The 23,391-nt window shown below is 38.2% G+C and overlaps 1 protein-coding gene across 2 annotated transcripts in view; it reads left to right on the top strand.

Moving 5' to 3' along the window:
• RPS6KA5 (ribosomal protein S6 kinase A5) overlaps positions 1-23,391 on the top strand; it is a 182,949-nt gene that overhangs the window by 86,149 nt on the left and 73,409 nt on the right. For both annotated transcript variants that reach the window (XM_081229462.1, XM_081229461.1), the window contains one exon: positions 22,642-22,757. In XM_081229462.1, the coding sequence (XP_081085588.1) occupies positions 22,642-22,757 (116 nt within the window). The remainder of the gene's footprint in view (positions 1-22,641; positions 22,758-23,391) is intronic.

The following is a 23,391-nucleotide window of genomic DNA, read 5'->3' as shown; positions in this document are numbered from 1 at the left end:
GCATCCCATAGGTTTTGGATCGTCGTGTTTTTATTGTCATTTGTCTCTAGGTATTTTTTGATTTCTTCTTTGATTTCTTCAGTGATCTCTTGGTTATTTAGTAACATATTGTTTAGCCTCCATGTGTTTGTGTTTTTTATGTTTTTTTCCCTGTAATTGATTTCTGATCTCATAGCATTGTGGTCAGAAAAGAGGCTTGATGTGATTTCAATTTTCTTAAATTTACTGAGGCTTTATTTGTGACCCAAGATGTGATCTATCCTGGAGAATGTTCTGTGCGCACTTGAGAAGAAAGTGTAATCTGCTGTTTCTGGATGGAATGTCCTATAAATATCAATTAAATCTATCTGGTCTGTTGTGTCATTTAAAGCTTCTGTTTCCTTATTTATTTTCATTTTGGATGATCTGCTCATTGGTGTAAGTGAGGAGTTAAAGTCCCCCACTATTATTGTGTTACTGTCGATTTCCTGTGTTATAGTTGTTAGCAGTTGCCTTATGTATTGAGGTGCTTCTATGTTGGGTGCACATATATTTATAATTATTATATCTTCTTCTTGGATTGATCCCTTGATCATTATGTAGTGTCCTTCCTTGTCTCTTGTAACATTCTTTATTTTAAAGTCTATTTTATCTGATATGAGTATTACTACTCCAGCTTTCTTTTGATTTCCATTTGCATGGAATATCTTTTTCTATCCCCTCACTTTCAGTCTGAATGTGTCCCTAGGTCTGAAGTGGGTCTCTTGTAGACAGCATACATATGGGTCTTCTTTTTGTATCCATTCAGCAAGCCTGTGTCTTTTGGTTGGAGCATTTAATCCATTCACGTTTAAGGTAATTATCGATATGCATGCTTCTATTACCATTTTCTTAATTGTTTTGTGTTTGATTTCGTAGGTCCTTTTCTTCTCTTGTGTTTCCCACTTGGAGAAGTTCCTTTAGCACTTGTTGTAGAGGTGGTTTGGTGGTGCTGAGTTCTCTTAGCTTTTGCTTGTCTGTAAAGGTTTTGATTTCTCCATCGAATCTGAATGAGATCCTTGCCAGGTAGAGTAATCTTGGTTGTAGATTCTCCCCTTTCATCACTTTAAGTATATCATGCCACTCCCTTCTGACTTGTAGAGTTTCTGCTGAGAAATCAGCTGTTAACCTTATGGGAGTTCCCTTGTATGTTATTTGTTATTTTTCCCTTGCTGCTTTCAATAATTTTTCTTTGTCTTTAATTTTTGCCAGTTTGTTTACTGTGTGTCTTGGCCTGTTTCTCCTTGGGTTTATCCTGTATGGGACTCTCTGCGCTTCCTGGACTTGGGTGGCTATTTCCTTTTCCATGTTAGGGAAGTTTTCAACTATAATCTCTTCAAATATTTTCTCGGGTCCTTTCTCTCTCTCTTCTCCTTCTGGGACCCCTATAATGCGAATGTTGTTGCATTTAATGTTGTCCCAGAGGTCTCTTAGGCTGTCTTAATTTCTTTTCATTCTTTTTTCTTTATTCTGTTCTGCAGCAGTGAATTCCACCATTCTGTGTTCCAGGTCACTTATCTGTTCTTCTGCCTCAGTTATTCTGCTATTGATTCCTTCTAGTGTACTTTTCATTTCAGTTATTGTGTTGTTCATCTCTGTTTGTTTGTTCTTTAATTCTTCTAGGTCTTTGTTAAACATTTCTTGCATCTTCTCGATCTTTGCCTCCATTCTTTTTCCGAGGCCCTGGATCATCTTCACTATCATTATTCTGAATTCTTTTTCTGGAAGGTTGCCTATCTCCGCTTCATTTAGTTGTTTCTCTGGGGTTTTATCTTGTTCCTTCATGTGGTACATAGCCCTCTGCCTTTGCATCTTGTCTATCTTTCTGTGAATGTGGTTTTTGTTCCAAAGGCCGCAGGATTGTAGTTCTTCTTGCTTCTCTGTAAACAGCTTTTTTTTTGTTTGTGTTCTTTCAGTTAATGATGTCCACCTTTCCGGTTTATAAATTTTCATTTCATTTAATATTCAGTGATACACAGTTACTGCTGTGTAATGAACCACTCTAAAATTTCGTTTCTTAAACAATGATTTATTTTCTCATGATTCTCTGGGTTGGGTGGGCAGATCTCTCATGGTTCTATGGGTTGGCTGGCTTGCTCATGTGGCTATAAGGTGGAGAGCTGGCTGGGCTTGAGGGCTAATGTGTTTTCATTCTTGTGTCTGAAAGTTGGTGCTGCTGTTTGTTGGGGCACCTCTTTTTTTCTTCACATGGCCTCTCATCCTCCGAGTGCAGTAGTAGATCAGCTTCTCCATATCATGGCAGCCTCAGGGCAGCTCATGAAGACAGCCAGGAAGGCAAACATAGAGGCTGCAAGGCCTTATGAGGCCAGGCTCTGGAACTTACATAGCTTCACTTCTTTCTTTCTTTCTTTTTTTTTTTTTTTGAGGCATGAATATGACAATTTTTTTATTTCAAAGTCTCAAATTTTGACCAGCATAGCACCACTGACACAGGTGCCCTGATAGAACTGTATGATTTGGTCACCAGAAATGACTATGCCAGGGTATAATTAAGGCTAACTGATCAAAATCCAGGTACGCAGTCCCAGTTAAAATTCAGGTAGAAACTACCGATTGTAGGAACCCTGGGACTGGTTTTCCAGGGAACCTCTGAATTATTTTTTAAGGCCACAGCATGTATGAGGACACTGGCCCACAGGCTTGCTTCTCACATGTAGAAACTGATGACTAAGAGGTAGATGAGAGATTCGAGATTCCACTTAGCAGTGGAGAGGCAGGGCTCCAGCTGCTGTGTCAGAGGCCCCAAAGCAAGTCCACCTGAACTGGAGCTCAGGTAAGGGGGCAACTTCCTGGCACCTCCTCCTCAAGGTGGAAGGGGAGGAGGGCTGCCACTGCTCTCCTGGTACCACTGATTCCTCTTCCCCAGCCAGGCAGGGCCTCTCTCCTTCTCCACGCTGACCCACCTGCATCCCAGGGTTAATCTCACAAGTCACTTGTCCCCACACAGGGGTGGGTGTGAAGCCTCCTCACATCAAGTCAGAACATGACTGCTCACAATTCGTCACACACAGCTGAACTTCACTGTGGAGCCCATAGCCTCCAACCGTCTCCCCCACATATGCTGAAAGGAGAGGAATTGGAGGTTTCTCTTTTGGTTTTCCTCCCTGGAAATCAGTTCATAGGAGATGCTAAGCAGTGAACATTATGAGTTTATCCACAGACAGTTGTGTAACTGCACACACTTGATTAAGAGGGGAAAACACACACTAATTACCTTTCTAAACACAAGAACTGAAGGATTTGGCTCAATTATGCACAATGGCTTGTGTCTCTAAAAAAGCTGTATGAAAACTGAACTCATGTTCATGCATGAATTAAACCGACTTCATGAGCTCTATAGAGACACATTAACCTGTGCTGTTCCCCTGGAAGCTTGTAAGCCAGGGCTCAGCCTAACAGGTCCTGCCAAAAGCCCCTATGAGCCTTACTTCTAACATGAGACCAACCTAGATTTAGTGAGTAGGGAAATAGACTTCGCTTCTTTTCACGTTTTTTTTTTAAGATTTTTTTTAATGAATTTTATTTATTTATTTATTTATTTTTGGCCGCGTTGGGTCTTTGTTGCTGCACACGGGCTTTCTCTAGTTGCAGTGAGCAGGGACCCCTCTTCATTGCGGTGCGCAGGCTTCTCATTGCGGTGGCCTCTCTTGTTGCAGAGCATGGTCTGTAGGCACGCTGGCTTCAGTAATTGTGGTGCACAGGCTCAGTAGTTGTGGCGCGCAGGCTTCAGTAGTTGTGGCGCGTGGGCTCTAGGCATGCGGGCTTCAGTAGTTGTGGCACACAGACTCAGTAGTCGTGCCTTGCGGACTCTAGAGCGCAGGCTCAGTAGTTGTGGCGCACGGGCTTAGTTGCTCCGCGGCATGTGGAATCTTCCCAGACCAGGGTTCGAACCTGTGTCCCCTGCATTGGCAGGAGGATTCTTAACCACTGCACCACCAGGGAAGCCCCTAAGATTTTCTTAATTGAAATATAATGGACGTACAACATTATATTAGTTTCAGGTGAACAACGTAATGAACTGATACCTGTATCTATTGCAGAATGATCCCCACAGTAAGTCTCATTAACATGCATCACACACAGTTACAGAACTTTTTTGGTTGTGATGAGAACTTTGAAGGTATACTCTCTTAGGGCCTCTCACATATGCAATCCAGTAGTATTAACTGTAGTCGCCATGCTGTACATTACATTCGATAACTTATTTATTTTAGAGATAGAAGTTTATACCTTTTGGCTCCCTGCACCCATTTTGCCTATTCCCCCCCACCAACCCCTCACCTCTGTCAGCCACCAGTCTATTCTCTAGCTATGAGCTTGATTTGTTTGTTTCTTTGTTTTAGATTCCACATAAAGTGAGATCATATGGTATTTGTCTTTCTCTGTCTGACTTATCTCACTTAGCATAATGCCCTCAAGGTTCATCCATAGTGTCGTAAATGGCAAGATTTCATTCTTCTTTATGGCTGAATGACATTCCATTTTACATATATATAGAAATACACACATGCACACACACAGCATTTTCTTTATTCAGTCATTCACTCATTAATGGACACTTAGGTTGTTTCCATATTTTGCCTATTATAAATAATGCTGCAGTGAACCTGGGGATGCATATATTTTTTCAAGTTAGTATTTTTGTTTCCTTCAGATAAATACCCAGGAGTGGAATTTCTGGATTATATGGTTGCTGTATTTTTAATTTTTTGAGGAAGCTCCATACTGTTTTCCATAAGGGCTGCACCAGTTTACATTCCCACCAACAGTGCCAAGGGTTCTCTTTTCTCCACACCCTCGATAGACTTCACTTATTAATGAGGCGACTGCAAAGAATTTGTGGCCATCTACCACACAAGTTCATATTGACATTTAACTCATTGTCCCATAATATCCTTTACAACTGATTTGTCCAAACCAGGAGCACTCACTTGGTTGTTATGTCCTTGAAGTCTCTTAATCTGGAACAGTCCCTTTTTTTTATCCTTGGTTTATTGGTCTGAAAAAATATCTTGTAGTATCTTTAGGTTATTCCTCTGCTAAATTCCAGTATTTGGGAAATTAGAGCTAAAGTCTTTACAGATTGACATTAAATATTTTAGCTAGAACACACCATAGATGATGTTGCATATTTCATATTATATCATATCAAGAGGAACCTATTAACTGGTTGTTAGTAATGCTAAGGCAATTACAGAGATGACCATCTGATCCATTTATAATGGAGTTATGTTTTTTTCCTTAGAAGTGAAAATAATCTCTGTGATGTTGTGACACTTTATGGTTTTAACATTTAACACTTCATAATTCCTTGTTTAAATTAACTGTTTCATCATGAGTTGCAAAATGGTGATTTTTCTAAATCTGTCATTTCTTCTATATTTATTAGTTGTCATTCTTCTGAAGAGTATGGTTTTCTCTCATCCACTGTAATGTTTTGGTTTCCCTGAGATGAAGTTTCTAATGGAAAGGCAAGACCCAGTCCCTTTAATTGTCAATATTCAAAGTTAGAAGTTAAAGAGCAAACTCAAATGGTGCTGTATTTCAGGGTCCCTGATAATCAGCTGTCTTCAGTCATAACCAGAAGTAGCCTGCTCTAGGTATTGATACTATTCTGACCTTCCTTTTTTTCACTTAACAGTGTATCCTAGCATTTACTCTGTATCAGTTCATAAAGATCTTCCCCATACTTTTTTATCCCTGCATCGTATTACATTCCATTCCATAGCATACTTAACCAGTTCTCTAGGACTGGATCCTTGGGTTGTTTCCAGTCTTTTATTTTGATGATTCAGGGTACAACTTGTACATGTTATTTCCCACTTGCATAGGGAAAAACTGTAGGCTTGATTCCTGGAAGGAGATTGCTCGATGTATATTTTTGCCATCTGTAATTTTGCATATACTTTTTCATAGGGGTTGTACCATTTTACACTCCCACCAGCACTGTATTAGAGTATCTGTTTCTCCACAGAGCATATTCTCAAGCTCCTGGATATTTGCCTGTCTCATAGATGAGGTGGTGTCTCAGTGTAGAGTTAATCTGCATTTTTTAAGTGAGGTTGAACATCTTTTCATATGTTTAAGGGGGTCATTTGTCTTTTTCTGAGAATTGTTTGTTTGTACCCTTTGCCCATTTTTTCTTCTCAATTTTCTAGGAGCTCTTTGAGAGATTAAACATTTGTGATATACATAGTAAATATTTCTATTTTCCATTTGTCCTGACTTTATGATGTTTATACCATGTAAAAATTTTAAATTTATGTATAGTAGAATTTATTTTAAAACTATCTTTATGGCTTATGGATTTTAAGTCATAGTTAGAAAGATCTCCTCAACTCCTGTGGTTATAAAGGAGTTCACTGATGTGTTTTTCAGTAATTGGATGGTTTTATTTTTTGCATGGAGAACATCTACGTGGATGTTTACTCCTCCCAACACCATGGAGTAAAAAGTCCAAGGTTACACTGACTTGAGGTGCTGCCTTTTTCATATTTTAAATTCTCATATATGTTCAGGTCTGCTTACTGACTGACTGACAGACCTGTTTGTTTGGTTGAACCATATGCCATTACCATACTGTTTTAGTTTATCAAAGTTTTACAGTATGTTTTAATACCTGGCCAGGCTAGACCCCTTTTATCTTTCATTTCTCTTATTTTTCAGAGCTTTTGGGGGCCCATCATGTTGGCTTAATTTCAACATGAACTTTCGAATCAAATTGCCTGGTTTTGGGGGGAGAAACTTGTTAGGGGTTTTTAGTGCAATTGTTTTATATTTTTTAAAAAATGTAGGGAGAATTGACATTTTTATGATTTGGGTTTTCCCTGTTCAAGACCATGGTATGTCTTCTCATATGTTGAACTCTTCCTCTGAGACCTTCAGGAGGTTTTTTATCATTTTCCTCCTACCCACATTTCTTAAGTTAATCTTAAATATTCAATCATCTGTTGATGTTGTTAGTAGGGTCTTCTTTCCAACCATATCTTCTAGTGGAGAGCTGTTAATTTTTGTACATTCATTTATCTCTTGCTGTCTTACTGCATTTTCCTACCTTCCCGTGAGTGCTTGTGTCCTGCCCTGTTCTTTCTCAGCCTGCTCACCGCGTGCTGTTTGGTGGGTATGGGTTTTCTTAGGCTCTAAGTTTTGCTGAAGGAGTAGGTTGTGGAGGTTTACAGTCATTCTTGCTCTTCTTTAAGATGCTTCGGGAGCAGACTTGGAGATTCAGGTCTAGGCTGCCATCATGCTGCTACCAGGATTCGTGGCTCACTGGGGATTTCTTCACCAGGATGCTCCTTTGGTATAAACTGCTTCCTTAACACAGGCTTCTCCACATAATAAGATCATCGTTGTGTTGGTGTTACTTTGACAGATGCCTACCTTTGATATTTGTCACATACGGAACAAAGCATTTCTCTCAGCACTGAGTACGGATGATTGTTTCCCACAGTATTCTTTGTTTAGGTGTAATTGCCTTGCACCCATTTGTGTTGTTTCTGCTATCCTCTAAATCAGGGGTCAGCGGCAGTGGACTAGATTTTGTCTCTGGACTGTAATTTGTTGACCCCTGAAGTAAATTGATCTGTTACAAGTCACATCTATGTTTTTTTCTTTTAATTCTACATTATTAATATCTTTTTAGGCTTTGTTTTAATTTATATCTAATGGCATCATATAGATTTGATGGGTTTTCTCCTTTATATTGTTTTAGCCTTTCCAAATCTTATAACATGAAGACCATACCTCTTTTTATCACTTTTTCTGTACCTCTCTCTGCATGCTTACAGCAAGAAATATAAAAATATTTTCATCTATTCTCTCTCTCGCTCTTAAAATTCGTATTCATTTCAACTGTCAGTGGGAAGGAATGCTATGTAGAAAATAATCTATAAAAAACAATTTTTCTTTTGGTGTTCTCTGATGTCTGTTAGTAGTAATTTTGTCAAAACACCAGCTGATCTATGACTGTGTAAACTGTTAGATTAATCAGAATTCACAAGGCACTAAAGAAGCAAATCACAAAGGTATTTATAAAGGTGATGCCAAGGAGCATTCTCAATAATGAATGCAACCCCTGCCTTGTAGATCATTCTGTCATCATGAGTCATCTTTCAACATGAGCTAAAAGGTATTTAAGACATTAAAGTTTCACTTTCGAGTATTAATTTCATCTTAAAAATTGCAGGGGTGAGGATACTTGCTGAGATGGTAACAGTTAGAATTGTCCATGATCCATTGCATTCTGCAGCATAGAGCAAAACAGACAGTGACTGAAGGAGCTTCCTCACTTTGAAGTAAATATGACTAATTCACAGCACTGATAAATAGACATGTCTTTGTCAGAACTTTGTAATGATTTTGATGCCCTGGAATGCATTCGCAAGAGGTGCCATTCGAATGTTGAGCTAAAACCAGAAGAAAAAGTGAGATGACATTAAAAAGAAATTACCTTCAGGTATGTGTGGTCCATCACATTAAGACTGCACTTGAGACACCAGACAGGGAGCAATCAAGCACGATTTAGGTGGTCTGGAGGAGGAAGAGTAGGTGGAAGTGAGGACCAGAATGTGTGGGATTGATGTACATGAAGTGTCTCCAAAGGAACAGAAAATTTTGTAGGAAAAAAAAATAAGACCAAGGAACAGGGAATAGTTGGGGATGGGTGGGTACTGAAAAATGGGGGAAATATAGGATAATGGCAGTTAGCTCTTTGGAAGCTGCCACTGTAAGAAGAAATATGAAACAGAGAGGTTCTAAAGAGAATTTGAGATCAAAAGACTAGAGGACGAGAGGTCAGTCAGAACATTACTAGATAGAAGTAGGTGTTTGGAGAGTGAAAGCGGAACAGAGACTCTTTCTTTGAAAGTAGGAGATGTAGGTTTTAGCCCTTCTTTCTGTCAGTTAACTCGGCTACTTCCTCTCCTACCAGCAGATTTCCGTGAGATTGCATGAACAAGACATAGCCTAAAAAGCTGGCCAGATCCTTACATGGTTATCCTTTTGCATCCTTAGTGGAAAACAGAGCTATCAGGAAGTTTCTGTCGTTCTCAGTAATACTCTAAGGCTTATGGAACTCAGTATCTCCAGTGGATTTCAGTTTCTCCATCTGTGAATAGAAGCACATAAACTACAAACAGTAGAGAGGTTTCTGGGTTCAACATTAAGTCAAGTCAAATGTGTAGAGGTCTTGAGCAGCTGAAACTGTCCTCTACCAACTAACAATGTATGTTTCTTCTTGACAAAGTGAATTCTTTCCGTGTTCTTAATGCTCTAGTAGCATGGCTTCTTAACAGTGATGTTAATGGTGTGAATAGAAAAAATTGCTGCAAATACTTACAGGTGACTTTGAACACCTAATTTTTTTTTGTTTTGAAATGTAAATTAAAGAATATGTACTTTAAAAGTAATAATTTTGATTGAAAGCAGATGCTGTTTGCCCTAATGTTAATCCCATGAGGTACATTTTTTTTAGTCTTATTGAGATATAATTGACATGTAACATTATATTAGTTTAAGGTACCCAACATAATGATTTGATATATGTATGTATTGTGAAATGATCACTGCAATAAGTTAACATCCTTCACCTCACATAGTTACATTTTTTTTCTTGTGATGAGAACTTTTAAGATCTACTCTCTTAGCAGCTTTCATAATACAGTATCATTAATGACAGCCCCATGAGATATTGTCAGAACTATATGAAAAGTTTTGTCTTAGGGAGTTGCTAGAATCCTGGAAATTTTGTGGAGATCTTCAGTTCAAGTTCTTAAAGTTAATTCATTGTTTAAGAAAATAAATTTACTAGTTCAAAGGCTACTTCTCTCTCCTCCAGTTTCCACCCATCTTCCTATACACACAGAGAGACAGAGAGACAGACACACACACACACATATGCTATCCTATATCCAAGAAAAAATGTTATTGAGGGTGGGGCAACCTTACAACAACAAAACAAAATCTACTTGCTGTTGTTAAGTATCTGTGTCAATTAAGTGTCATTGACATGAGACATAAATTACATCCCTAATATGAAAAAAGTTTGACCTAAATTAATGTCATTCTAGTAAAATAGAGTAAAAGAACTTTTTTCAAAAGGGAACAATAAAGAATCTGGCATTTTAACAGTGCAATTTTAAATAATTTTCTAAAGGACATATTAATGTGTCAAAGTACTAGAATTGCACATTGGTAGAAGTCTTGAGCATTCTAACTTGTTACTTCTCTAGACATGAACTTCAGCCAAACTTTTGGTGAAGCCTTTTTCCCGCAGTCCATGGGCCTAATACTGAGCCACTTAGAAGCACAGGAGTCTTGCAGAACTTGAAAGGAGAGGAATAAATGATGGCTCATCTAAGAGATAATATATGGCCTCAGATTCTTCAAGTTCATTGTGTAGTTTCTTGGAGGACTCTTGGGATATTGACCCTTTGATACAACAAGTGAACTGCATCAAGATATTGTCAGTTGTAGAACTCTTCATTCATGCTACAAATCCTTGCCTGTTTACTATGTGCCAGGTGCTTGGATAAGAGTAGCAAACAACCTAGACAAGATTCTTGTCCTCCGGGCCTTATAATCTAAAAGGGGAACAGACATTAAACAAATTAGTACACAATTAAGTAATAACCCTTGAAATAAGTAGCTGGAAGGAAATGCAGAGGTTACTAGTGAAAAGACCTAAGTCTATTCTGGGTTATTAGGGAAGACCGTCCAGAGAAGTGACATTTAAAGTGTAACTTAAGAGGAAAAATAGAAGTTAGAGGAGCAACAGGAGGGAATAGGGATGAACATTACAGACACAAGGCTTCACCCAGCGTCTGTGATAGCCTAAAGACAGGAAGATAAATGTGAATATAGTGTAGTAAAGGCGGGCCATGCAGGGCCTTTAGATTTGAGAGTCAAATGAACTTGGATTTAAATTCCAGCTTCATCAATTAATAACTGTGTGATCTTGAGCAAGTCACTTGGTTACAAGCATGATCTACAAGTTACTAGTGTAACCATTAGCCTTTTCTGCATAATAAACTACCCCAAATTAAGTGGCTTTAACACAACCACCGGGGGGAGACTCATTTTGGGCTGGACCCACAGGGATGCTTCTTGTGCTGTGCTCTTCCTGAAATATTCTTTCTCTTGCTTTGCAAAGTGCAGCACTTTGCAAAGTGCTGAAAAGTCAAGAAACATGAGGACTGCAAAGTATCCATTTACTTTAGTAACATGAGGTTCTTTTAAACCTTAGACTATACTGGTGTTATGGGGGTGGAAGTGGAACAGCCCTGTGTTTAGGAGTGAATAGAGCCTGTGGTAGGCAGAATAACAGCCACCCAAGAATGCTGACATTCTCATCCTCAGGACTTGTGAGCATGTTGGCTTACATGACAAACAAATTAAGGGAATTAAGGTTGCAGATAGAATTAAAGTTGTTAGTCAGCTGGCCTTAAAATAGGGAGATCATCCTGGATTCCCTGGGAGGGGGGCCCATAAAAGTGGAAGAGGAAGGCAGAAGAGGAGAGTCAGATGGAGATATGCCTACAGAAGAGGTTAGAGTGATGCAGTGTGGGAAGTGACTCAGCTGCCACTGCTGGCTTAGAAGATGGAGGAAGAGGCCATGAGCCAAGGAATGTGGGCAGCCTCTTGAAGCTGGAAAAGGCAGGAAACAGACTTTCCCCTAAAACTTCCAGAATCAGTGCAGCTCTGCTGACACCTTGATTTTAGCCCAGTGACACCCACACCAGACTTCTAATCTACGACATAAAATAATAAACTTGTCTTGTTTTAAGCCACCAAATCTGTAGTAATTTGTTACAGCAGCAGTAGGAAGTGAACGGAGAGTAAGTAAGGAGAGTCAGGTCAGACATGTAGAGCAGTCTTTAAAGAACTTTTGCCGTGAAAGGAAGAAGAGAAGAGAAGATGGGACATACGGGATTTAGGGAGGATGGTCGTGTTGTAAAGTGGGAGAGATTTTGTGACTTTGAAGTTTCACATTATTTGTGTGATTTCTGTGTTATTTTTATGCTTCTTAGAAACACAACATCAGAGTGCTTCATCTGGCACTCCAACTACGGTCACATAAAAACCTTGAAAAGCAATTTATTTGCATTTGAATAAAAACCAGATATCTCTGCAATTTTAAAATATGAGGATTGCACTAAGATATCAGTTATTTAAGAAAATTTCTCTTTTGCTTAATACCGACTAAAACTAATTAGACCCTGTAGTACTTTGTAGAAATATATATTAAACATTTATAAGCTTTGAAATTATGCTTTCATTGAGAGAATAGGTAAGTCAGGACACCATAAATTTGAATTTTATTTTAAAATCATTATAATTAAACATGTCATTATTTGTCAGTTCTATAAATTGATGTCTGCAAATAATAACAGTAGTCAATAGTCAGTTTTCAATAAATGCTTTCTGCATGTTTGGCCCAAGTTTAACTCTCAATAGCTCATTTAATCACCATGACAATCTTATGTGTGAGTTGGAATTATTTATATTCCTATTTTATGGATATAGAGTATAAGCCATTCTACATATAAAGAAGATCATTTAGCAACTACAAATGAATTGAGATATAATCTTTTGCATATAGGAAGTTCCTTTTAGTTTAATCAAGGAACCGGTAGTCTATACAAGCATCATATGAGGTATTCCATTGTACGGACTGTAAATAAATCTCAGTATAATTTTAAGTTGATAAATGTGTTTTCGTAAGAGTCACATTGATGAAATGTGCCTCACAGCTCCTGAGAACATATCATATTTATTCACTTGTTTATTTATAATTATTGTCACAAAGGTGTACTATTGATGGTCCCCTTCGCTTCTTCAGTTATGAACAGAATGAATCTTAAGACTTATTCCGAACGTTTCTAGGAGGGGAAGAGATCAGAATTTAAGAGAGATGTTCATCAGGAAATGTGTTCCTGCTATGTTATTACCCGTTTCCTTTTCCTTTTCCCCTTCTCTTTTGCTGCCCATTGGTCTATCTGAATTGCAGTTTTTAGCTATTATAATATTTAACGATTTCTTTCTACTTTTACTGTTAATAAACTTGAGATGAAAAACGTGCCCTAGTTCTCCTATATGGCTACAGCAGCCAGTAAGCAGAGTATTGCATATTTGTTCAATTCATGCAACTGATATTAGTGGGTGCTTTATATTTGCTAGTGTCAGACCCTGTGCCTGGCAGAGAGAAGATTGCTCTGGGACTTTCATCTGCCTCATTAGTGCCAGATTTCAACTTTGCTTTCTGATAGCATACATTTCAATAAGCTTTTAGACTAAAAGGTAAAACATGTCGTTAGAGAAGTATGAATCTATCTGTGGACTACACTCTCTATAAAGCTTAACTTTGTGTCTCCTATTTTAGAAGCTTTGGAGGTTTTTTTAAAAAATGTCTTTAGGAATTTTAACATTATTCTTCCCCTGCTTAAACCTCATTCTTTCCCTTATCTTCCTCTTCTCACCCCTTCCGTTGTGCTCGGTGGATAACCCCGTGTGCACAAGCACCCTAAATCTTAACCGAGTGTGCCTTATTTATCTTAAGTAAAACCTCCTGTCCTTGGAGGATGGTACTTACGCAGCAGCCCTTTTACAGAGGGGCTGCTGGATAGGTCCCATCACTCCATCCTACTCTTAGGCTCAACAAAGTAATGGTAGTTAAACGTCATTTAAAAGTCATTTCCCACCAGAGCTTCATTTGTGAAGGCGCTTTTTTCCAACTCCCTAACCTCAATCCTGTACTTAACTGACTCCTGGGACACGTGCTTGCCTTTTCCAGTGACTTATTCAGGCCTAGCTTCCCTTTCCTCCAGTTTCCTTCCATCCCCTTCCACAATTTTAGCAGCCGTATTGATAACCATGCCAACACCATGCCAAGCCACCTTGACTTATGATGTTTTAACCTTTACTTCACTGTAGCCATTCATAAGCCTAGCCACACATTGGGCCTTGTCACTAAAACCAGTCGCACGTCTAAGACCTCTAATCAGGTTTCTTCTTTGACCGTGATCTTCTCTTTTTCTCCTTCCTCACACTCCCTGGGCCTGTTCTTCAGTCCTCATTGACCCTGCCTTCCCTCGAGTCTTTCCTGCCCCTTTCCCTGCACCATCTTTGGGTTCCACGTGCCTCTTTACTGGCCTGGCATCTGCCTGGTCTGGCACACGAGAACCACTTGCCCTGTTAACCTTCCTCCTCGCCTGACATGGCAGTTACTTTGATTACCCTCTAAACTTTTTTTCCAGTACCAGCTCTCTAAGCTTCCGTCATATGTCTCCAACATGTGTCAGCTGGGTCTGGCCTGAAATTCACGCTGATAGTCTTGACAGAATTTCACAGAGGTTAGCAGGCATTTTACTCCCCTCTCCTGAGTGGCATGTGACTTGCTAACCTCTTACTACTTCTCAGCCCTGCAGCCGTAGCAATGTCGTCTTCCCTGTCTGAGGCGCCCACTGGTCCTACTGCCACTGAAAACCTATCAAGTCCGGCGGCTGCAAACTCTCAGAGTTTCTCCCCTTCTTCTTTATTCTGCACCTTCAAAATTTCTGTGTCCCATTTGAAATGCCTATCAATTCGGTAGAAATTAAAGATAATGAGAATATCAGGAGTTGGTGAGAACGTTGTTTTCTAAGGCATCCATTCACTGTTAGTGCGGAATATAAATGACCTTTTGGAGGAAGGTACCTGTAAACGTGGGCAGCAATTAATAAAATTAATATGTACGTATGTTGTGACTTAGGGTCAGAGTCTAAACAGCCATGATATCCGATGCATATGTGATCATAAACCAGATCCTTGGCTGGGGAAGAGTAGCTACAAAGAGCATTAGTGGGGCAAATGACAAACTTTGAATAGAGAGTATAGATTAGATAATAGTATTTGTATCATAAAGTTTCTGATATTGTACTGTGGTTGTATGAAAGGGCATTCTTTTTTTAGTATTTGCACACTGAAAGACATCGGAGCTTGATGTCTCCAACTTATTCTCAGTTGGCCCAGGGGAATTACACAGAGAATACTAAAGCCAATGAAGCAAAATATAAACAATTGGTGAATTTGCATACTGGTTATATGGGGATTACTTGTGCTGTTCTTGCAAATACTTTTTGTATGTTTGGAATTGTATCAAGATATTAAAAAAAAAACCAAAACCCATAGGAAGGCATTATGATCTAGGAAAAGCTTTTTAAATAGGGCCAAGATACAATGGACAATTTTCACCAGCCTTCCTTGACTAAGGATATAATTCCAAGTTTTATGCCACTATCCCTTATAATGTAAGCCTATGGAACAAGATTGAGTATAATTTTTCCAAAACGGTGTTATCCAAGTTTGTAGCTTTGTCTGAAGTCATTATAGTAAATAATGAGAAAGATGTAAAGATTACATTTATTGTCCTGTATGTATTATTTCTCACAACTGAACATATGATGAGATTTGGACTGCAGGCAATTTGAGGTTCTACTCTCTGACAAGAACCTAGAATGTAGCTCTTTGTGGTCAAATTCAGAGCCATCTGCTTTAACAGGCAGGTGGGTTAAGATGAGAACTGCAGGGCAAGGCCAAGTACTTTTTTGGAGAAAACAGCCCTGGGCCCTCTCCTACAAGATATAAATTGACTTTCTTAAGTTCTGTGTCAGAAATATGTCAGCAATAATCTTAGGTTGGCACATTCTCAAAAATGATGGAGACACGGGCTTCCCTGGTGGCGCAGTGGTTGAGAGTCCGCCTGCCGATGCAGGGGACACGGGTTCGTGCCCCGGTCCGGGAAGATCCCACATGCCGTGGAGCGGCTGGGCCCGTGAGCCATGGCCGCTGAGCCTGCGCGTCCAGAGACTGTGCTCCGCAACGGGAGAGGCCACAGCAGTGAGAGGCCCGCGTACCAAACAAAAAAAAAAAAAAAAAAAAAAAGATGGAGACTCATTCTTTACTGTGAACATTAAAAAGAAATCTTAGTACAGCCCCCTAGGAATGTCTCCTTCTGAGTACTGTGACATTCTGATGAGCCCTCCAAAACTTGATTAAGAAAAGCGTGTAAAATAGATCAACTTTATGACCAAATATATAGAATTATTGGCTCTAAGCCTTTCAGATATTTGAAGGACAGGATAGTCAATTTTAAGACAGTTTTTCTGACAGTAATTAGCAATACCAGTTGCTCAGTGGGGCTGCTTCTGATAAATGATAGTAAAAACCATACCAGGAGGGGAAAAAGGGCAGCCTATATAGCATTTAAAAAATCACTGTTTTAGAGTCAGACTGCCCATGTTCATAATCCTTCTTCTCTCACTTAACAGATATGCAACTCTGGATAATTTTTTTAACCTCTCTGGGTTTCACTATTTTCTAGAGATTACCTGTTTTCTCTGGGGATTATACTATTATTTTAATAGCAACAACTTCGTAGCATTGTTTATGAGGATCAAATTTGTTATCATATCCAAATAGAACAGGCACATAGAAAGTGCCCAATATCTCTAGTTGTTATTTCTTTGTCTAGTCTTAAAAGCAGTGAGCTGTGATGAGATACAGATTTTAAAGGAAGGCAGCCAAAACCCTGTTTTACATCGCTTAGTTCTTATCTGCCAGGAGCCCTTTCCCACTTACCGTGACTAACCTGGGTTACTAAGATGCTGCTTCTACACAAACGGCAGTAGCCAGGAGTGTAAACTGAGCCAACACCACTTAGTCCATTTTCGTTGTTTGTCCACAGAGGCAAAAAGCTTCAGGAATATCAATAAACACTGGATACTCTCATGCTATTTCTTATCATGAAGAGAATAAAAACCGTTGGCATTGGCTTTAAAAAAAAAACCCTCATGCTTGCAGTTTGTTGAGAAAGAAATTGGCAGAGACCTGAGAAATCTAATTTCTAGAATGCTAATGAATCCATAATTTTGACAGGAAAGTGTTCAGGGTAGATGAGTTGGCATGGACCAAGGCCCACCAGGCAGAGCAGATCTTAAATAATTGTAGTAGTAGACAGTTTCCACTCACGTGCTTTATTCCATCTGAACTTTTAAATAAGTCTTTGTTATGGAGAAATGTAATTTATGCCCAGTGGGAAAGGGGTGGGATGGGGGGTAGGGGAAAGTGGATGTTCCATGAGTTATAAAGCTGAGAAGACTCTTCCTCTCAGATGGTAGTAATGATCTGGCTTTTCATTGATGTCTTTGACCATATTCATGCCACTGCTAACTCTATCCCAGAATCTGCCTGCATGCTTGATTCCAGTGTTCTCTTTCAAGAGAGTAAACATTTTATATCAATAATTCAACTCAAATTGAATAATATCCCTGTAGTCTTTTCTGAATTTTGTTTTATTTGTTGTGTCACTGCCTGGCTAAGTTGTTTTTAGTTTCAAGGCCGAGCCCTAACCTTCCCCTAACAGAGTTGCTAGCTCTCTGGATGAAGACAGAGGTGTAAAGAGACCAGAAATGCAGTTCCAGCACATCCTCCGTAGGCAGAGATCTTGTTAACAATGAAAACTTCATGCTCCATTTCACTTTTTAAAGCTCTGAACCTCACTAGTCCAGTTCTAAATACAGTAAGCTCCAGGACAGCTATGCCAAGCAAGGCCAGAAGTCAGGGAGAAGCGATCTAAATGCTCAGGAGAAATGGCGCTGGGTGCGTGCGCTGTGATGATGAAGTTTATGGTGCTGGCGAGCTGTAAGACGCTACTCTCAGATGTTTCCCATGTGCTGGCAGTCCGCATTCATTGGTTTGTAAATAAACTTCACAGGCACTTTTCCATTCAAAATTTTAATGCTGTCTTTTGAGTGATGTTCTGAAAACTTTTTTGGCTTGTAACTCCTTGGAAAATCTGATAAAAGCTGTGGACCCTCTCTTCTCAGTAGAATGCACACATGCTTACATATACTTGAAAAAATTGTGCATAATTTCAAGGAATTTACTTGCAACCTCCTCTTAATGATCTAACTGGCCATAAGAAATTTATCTTCCTTTTCCTAAAAGGATTCCAGAAGGGCTCTTTTGTACCTTTTAACAGTCTTAGAATAAATAATCCAAGATGGTGATGGTGATGATGATAACTACCATTTATTGAGCTTTTACTATTTGTTAGACACTGTGCATTCCTCATTTCCAAAGGTGAACTCTGGATCATCCCTTCCAAATTTGTCCCTCCTGCAGCCTTCTCCATCTCAGGTAACACCAACTCCATCTCTTCATGTGCTCAGGTAGGGCTGGATCCTTACCACCACCAAGCTGTCACCTTTCTCCTAAGCTCCATCATCTCTCCTTGTTTACTGCAAGTGATCTCCCTACTTTCCCTCTTGAAAGTTCTCAACACAGCAGCCAGAGTCATTGATCCTGTTAAAATGGAAGTCGTATCATACCACTGTTGTACTCAACCTTCCAGAGGCTTCTTATTTCATTCAGAGTAAAATCTGAAATCCTTACAATGGCCAGAAACCTCTGTGCTATCCAGCTCCAGGGGCCACAAGAAAAAATAAAGAGAACCAAAAATGGTAAATAGGAAGGCTAATATGACAAACTCTAAATATGTACTTGCTCTCTTTTCTTTCAGCCTCTTTGAAAGACATAAAACTATATAAGGTAATAATTATAATGTATTGTTGGGTTTGTAACATATATAGTTATACTATGTATAACAATAATAGCTCAAAAGGGAGGAAGAAAGAATAGAGCTGTGTAGAAGAAATGTTTCTATATATCACTGGAATTAAGTTGGTATAAATCTGAAACTGTTTGTGATAATGTGTGTATGGTAAGCCATAGAGCAACCACTAAGAAAATAACTAAAAAAAGTGAAATTCATTAAAGAAATTAAAATGTTACACTAGAAAATATTTACTTAATGAAAAAGAAAGAAGTAAAGAGGAATAGAGGAACAAATAAAGATATGAAATATGTAGAAAACAAAAAAGTAATATAATAAGTCCAACTATATCAGTAATAACATTAAATGTGAATGGATTAATCAGTACAATCAAAAGACAGAGATTGTCAGATGGGGGAAAGATGCAACTATATACTTTTTACAGGAGATACACTGTATATTCAAAGGTACAAACAGGTTAAAAAGAAAAAGGATAGGAAAAGATAAATCATGCAAATGGCAACCACAAGAAAGAAGGAGTGGCTATACTAATATCAGACAAAATATACTTAAAAACGTATACTAGAGATAAAAAGGGATACTTCATGATGGTAAAAGATTCTATGTTTATGGATTGAAAGTCTTTATATTACTAAGGTGGCAATACTCCCCAAAATGATCTATAGATTTAACAAACCTCTCTCAAAATCCCAGCTTATTTTTTTATGGAAATTGACAAAGTCATCCTAAAATTGTATGGAAAAATCAAGGAACTTTAGAATAGCTAAAACAATTTTGAAAAGGAAGAATTAAGTTGGAAGACTCGCACTTTTAAAACTTACTACAAAGCTACAATAATCAAGAAGTGTGGCACTGGAATAAAGATAGACATATAGATAATAGATTAGCATTGAGAGTCCAGAAATAAACCCTCACATTTACTGTCAATTGATTTTTTGACAAGGGTGCCAATGAGGAAAGAACAGTCTTTTTAACTAATGGTGCTGGAACAGCTGGATAACCATATACAAAAGTATGAAATTGGGCCCATAACTCACAACATACAAAAAACTTAACTCAAAATGGATCAAAGATGAAAAGTAAGAACTAAACCTATAAATCTCTTAGAAGAAAACATAGGGGTAAATTTTTGTGACCTTGGTTTTGGCAGTGATTTCTTAAATGTGACATCAAAAGCACAAGCAACTGGGCTTCCCTGGTGACGCAGTGGTTAAGAATCTGCCAATGTAGGGGACACGGGTTCGAGCCCTGGTCCGGCAAGATCCCACATGCCGCACGCAACTAAGCCCGTGCGCCACAACTACTGAGCCTGCGCTCTAGAGCCCACGAGCCACAAGTACTGAAGCCTGCACACTTAGAACCTGTGTTCCGCAACAAGAGAAGCCACCACAATGAGAAGCTCGTGCACCGCAATGAAGAGTAGCCCCCGCTCATCACAACTAGAGAAAGCCTGCGCACAGCAATGAAGACCCAACTCAGCCAAAATATAAATAAATGAATAAGTAAATAAATTTTTAAAAAAAGCACAAGCAACTAAAGGAGAAACAGATAAATTGGGATTTCTGAGGAGGGAGTGTGTGAAAATATTTTAAAATTGAATGTGGTGATGGCTGCACAACTCTGAATATACTAAAAACCATTGAATTTTACACTTCAAATTGGTGAAATTCATGGTATGTGAATTATATTTCGAATAAAAAAGAAAAAACCAAAAGGGGCAAAAAAGAAAGAACCCTTAATAGATGTTTCACAAAAGAAGATATAGAAATGTCTGATAAGGCATGGAAAGATATTAAATATCATTATTATTCAGGAAAATGCAAATTAAAACCATAACGAGATACCACTACATACCAAACAAAACGACTAGAATTATAACAACTGAGGGTACTAGGTACTTATCTTACAGAGATGCCCACTAACCTCATATCCCTGCTATTGATAGCGCTTACCCTGTAACACCACTCCAGGTGTCGCAACTCCTGCTGTTACAGTCCTTTGGCAGCCTATGTAGCTACCTTACCAATGTTGACAGCTTGGACCACTGGATAGAGTTGGCCGTTCAGCTTATAAAGTGTGCAACCCTGTACCTACAAATAAAGCATATTTATTTTGTGAATGTCAGGTCTTCACCTTGGGCTGTTGGTCTATTCTACAAGTAGGAAGTAGGTGACTTGATGTTGTTTTAGGTTTGTCTTCTTAGATTTGTAGTTAATTTTTCTTAGCCTCCCCAGTAAATGCAAATAAAACACTTTCTATGTTCCAAGAAACAATAATCTATAGTAGTTCTGATTCCCATTTTATAGATAAAGAACTGACACTGAGAGAGACTTTATTTGCTCAAGACAGGACACATTGGAGCCATTGTCTAGTTCAGGTTTATTGATTATAAAGCCCAGGTTCTTTGGATTATATCAAGTTGCCTCAAAGACAGGAGTACATTGGGTTTTTGGGGTTTTTTTTTGCAACTCACTTGCCTTTGAGTTTCAGAGTGATTTTTTTTTAAGATGAATACATTGATCGTGACTTTAAAAAGCTCAGAGTTTAGCAGAGAAAGGAAGTATGCAAATAGACATTTTCAGTGCAGCAAGATAATTGCAATGGTATAAGTTTTTAAACACAGGGGGTAACATAAAAGGAAGTGATCAACTCTGCTGGAGTGGTTATTGAAGATGAGATAATTAAGTAGGACATTCAAGGGTGTGTAGGAGTTTGTCAGTTGGTCATCTGACCTCTGAATGCCTATTTCTGTACCATGACTAACTATGGAAACCATATGTGTAAACATCAGTATTAGATTTAAATAAGTAACTACTTAAAGGTAGAAAAAATTCACTGTTAGTTTGCAGGAATGCTGTGTTCCTTTACACCTTTTTAATAATTAGCTTTGTGTTAAGATATAATTAAAACCTCTTGGCAAAATACAAAAGTCTTAAAAGGGCAGTGCTTTTTGCTGGCATGTGCTTTGTAAAATACATTGCAAAACAACCAGCTTTTAGAGTTCTTTCATTCTGTTGCATCAGCTGTTTGGAATTTGAAGTTAAACGGGCAAGATAAAAATATGTGAGTTAATGAAGATTTTGCTTTGGTCTTTTATCAAATTGTGGTAAACTTGACAAATGAATATACTTGGGATACATGCTTTTCAGATTTGTTTTAGGAGAAAAGCTTTAATCTATATCTGTGACTGTTTTCTAGGTGTACATTGTTTCTCACACACAAATGTTGTGTAAGATAGTAATGGTTAGTTTCTGATAAAACTATTATCAGTTTGTCAATAAATGTCTTCTTAGAGCCTATTATGAACACAGTTGTGGCTTATTCAGCTCCTAATTTATGTCTCACTGTAGCTTTTTTCTCTCTTATTTCATTATTCCTCTTGGGATAAAATGGGCAAATTGAAAGGCAAATGGGAATCATTTAGTTTCAGTGTTTTGATTCAGCCATGTTGTGCTACTTTTACTTTTGAGTTATGTGGAGCCATAAGAAGGCTACCTGCTACCTAATATGCATTTTTAGAAGGGCTCTCCATAGACAATTCTGGAAAATAGGGAATCTGCTTAAAAATAGTGACTGGCCACTACTACAAAGGAAAGGCTGGGAGTTTTGTTTTTTTCATTTTTTATTTTAGTTATTATAGTGGTTGATGTTTTGGTACTCTACAGCAAGTTAAGAAGTGTATGGTGATGGCAGAGGTTTCTGATATGCTGGATTTGGGAAAATTATTTAAATATATGCAGATTTCATGTAATAGTTTTAATAGTAATACTCTATGCAAATTCATTTGATTGTGGTTTAGGGTAGTCATTAACTTATGAAACTATTTATATGAATTTAGTAATATATTCTATATGAAACTATATACGAAGAATTGTACAAAAATAATGTATTAAAATCAATGCCTTATGGTTAATCCAAAGTGGTTAAAAGGAAATATTTCCTTTAGTTTATGAATACAAGTCAAAGACAGAAAAAATATATTTCATTTTTAGATTATATAAATGGTGGAGAACTTTTTACTCATCTTTCTCAAAGAGAGCGTTTCACAGAGCACGAGGTGCAGATCTATGTTGGAGAGATCGTGCTTGCCCTCGAACATCTCCACAAGGTAAGAGACGCTTAACCTTTGGGATTTCCTTTTTTAAAAAATCTAGTAACTGAGGTAATGATGGAGCTAAAAGAGCTAATGCGTTTACATGTCATTGTCTTCGTGGAGATTGTGGAAGCACACTCATAGACCATTACCAATTTTTTCAATTTTATTGTTCCCTTTGTAAAAGTCTACTTTCCTTTTATAGCTCCTGGGATGCAGATTAAAAAGGTAGAACCTGAGCATTTTTTTGATTTTGTTCATGAAAAATTCTGATGCTTATTACAAAGTATCATTAGAATAAAATATTTTCATTCTTAAAATAACCTTTAAGATGAACCCACAAGTCATAATATGTATTTCCTTAATTGTGACTTACTCCATTGCAGACTCTGCCTGTGCATCTTCGGAGTATGTTTCCCAATTAGCTTGGAATATTTGAAAGAAGCACTTACCGATGCTACCCAGCTATCCCCCTCTCCCACTCTCGCTTTCTTTTCTTTTTTTTTTTTTTTTACATCTTTATTGGAGTATAATTGCTTTACAAAGGTGTGTTAGTTTCTGCTTTATAACAAAGTGAATCAGTTACACATATACATATGTTCCCATATCTCTTCCCTCTTGCGTCTCCCTCCCTCCCACCCTCCCTATC

Source organism: Mesoplodon bidens (assembly GCF_964165515.1).
Source record: "Mesoplodon bidens genome assembly, chromosome: 3".
NCBI classification, from domain to species: Eukaryota; Metazoa; Chordata; class Mammalia; order Artiodactyla; family Ziphiidae; genus Mesoplodon; species Mesoplodon bidens.
This window is presented reverse-complemented; position numbering and strand designations above follow the sequence as displayed.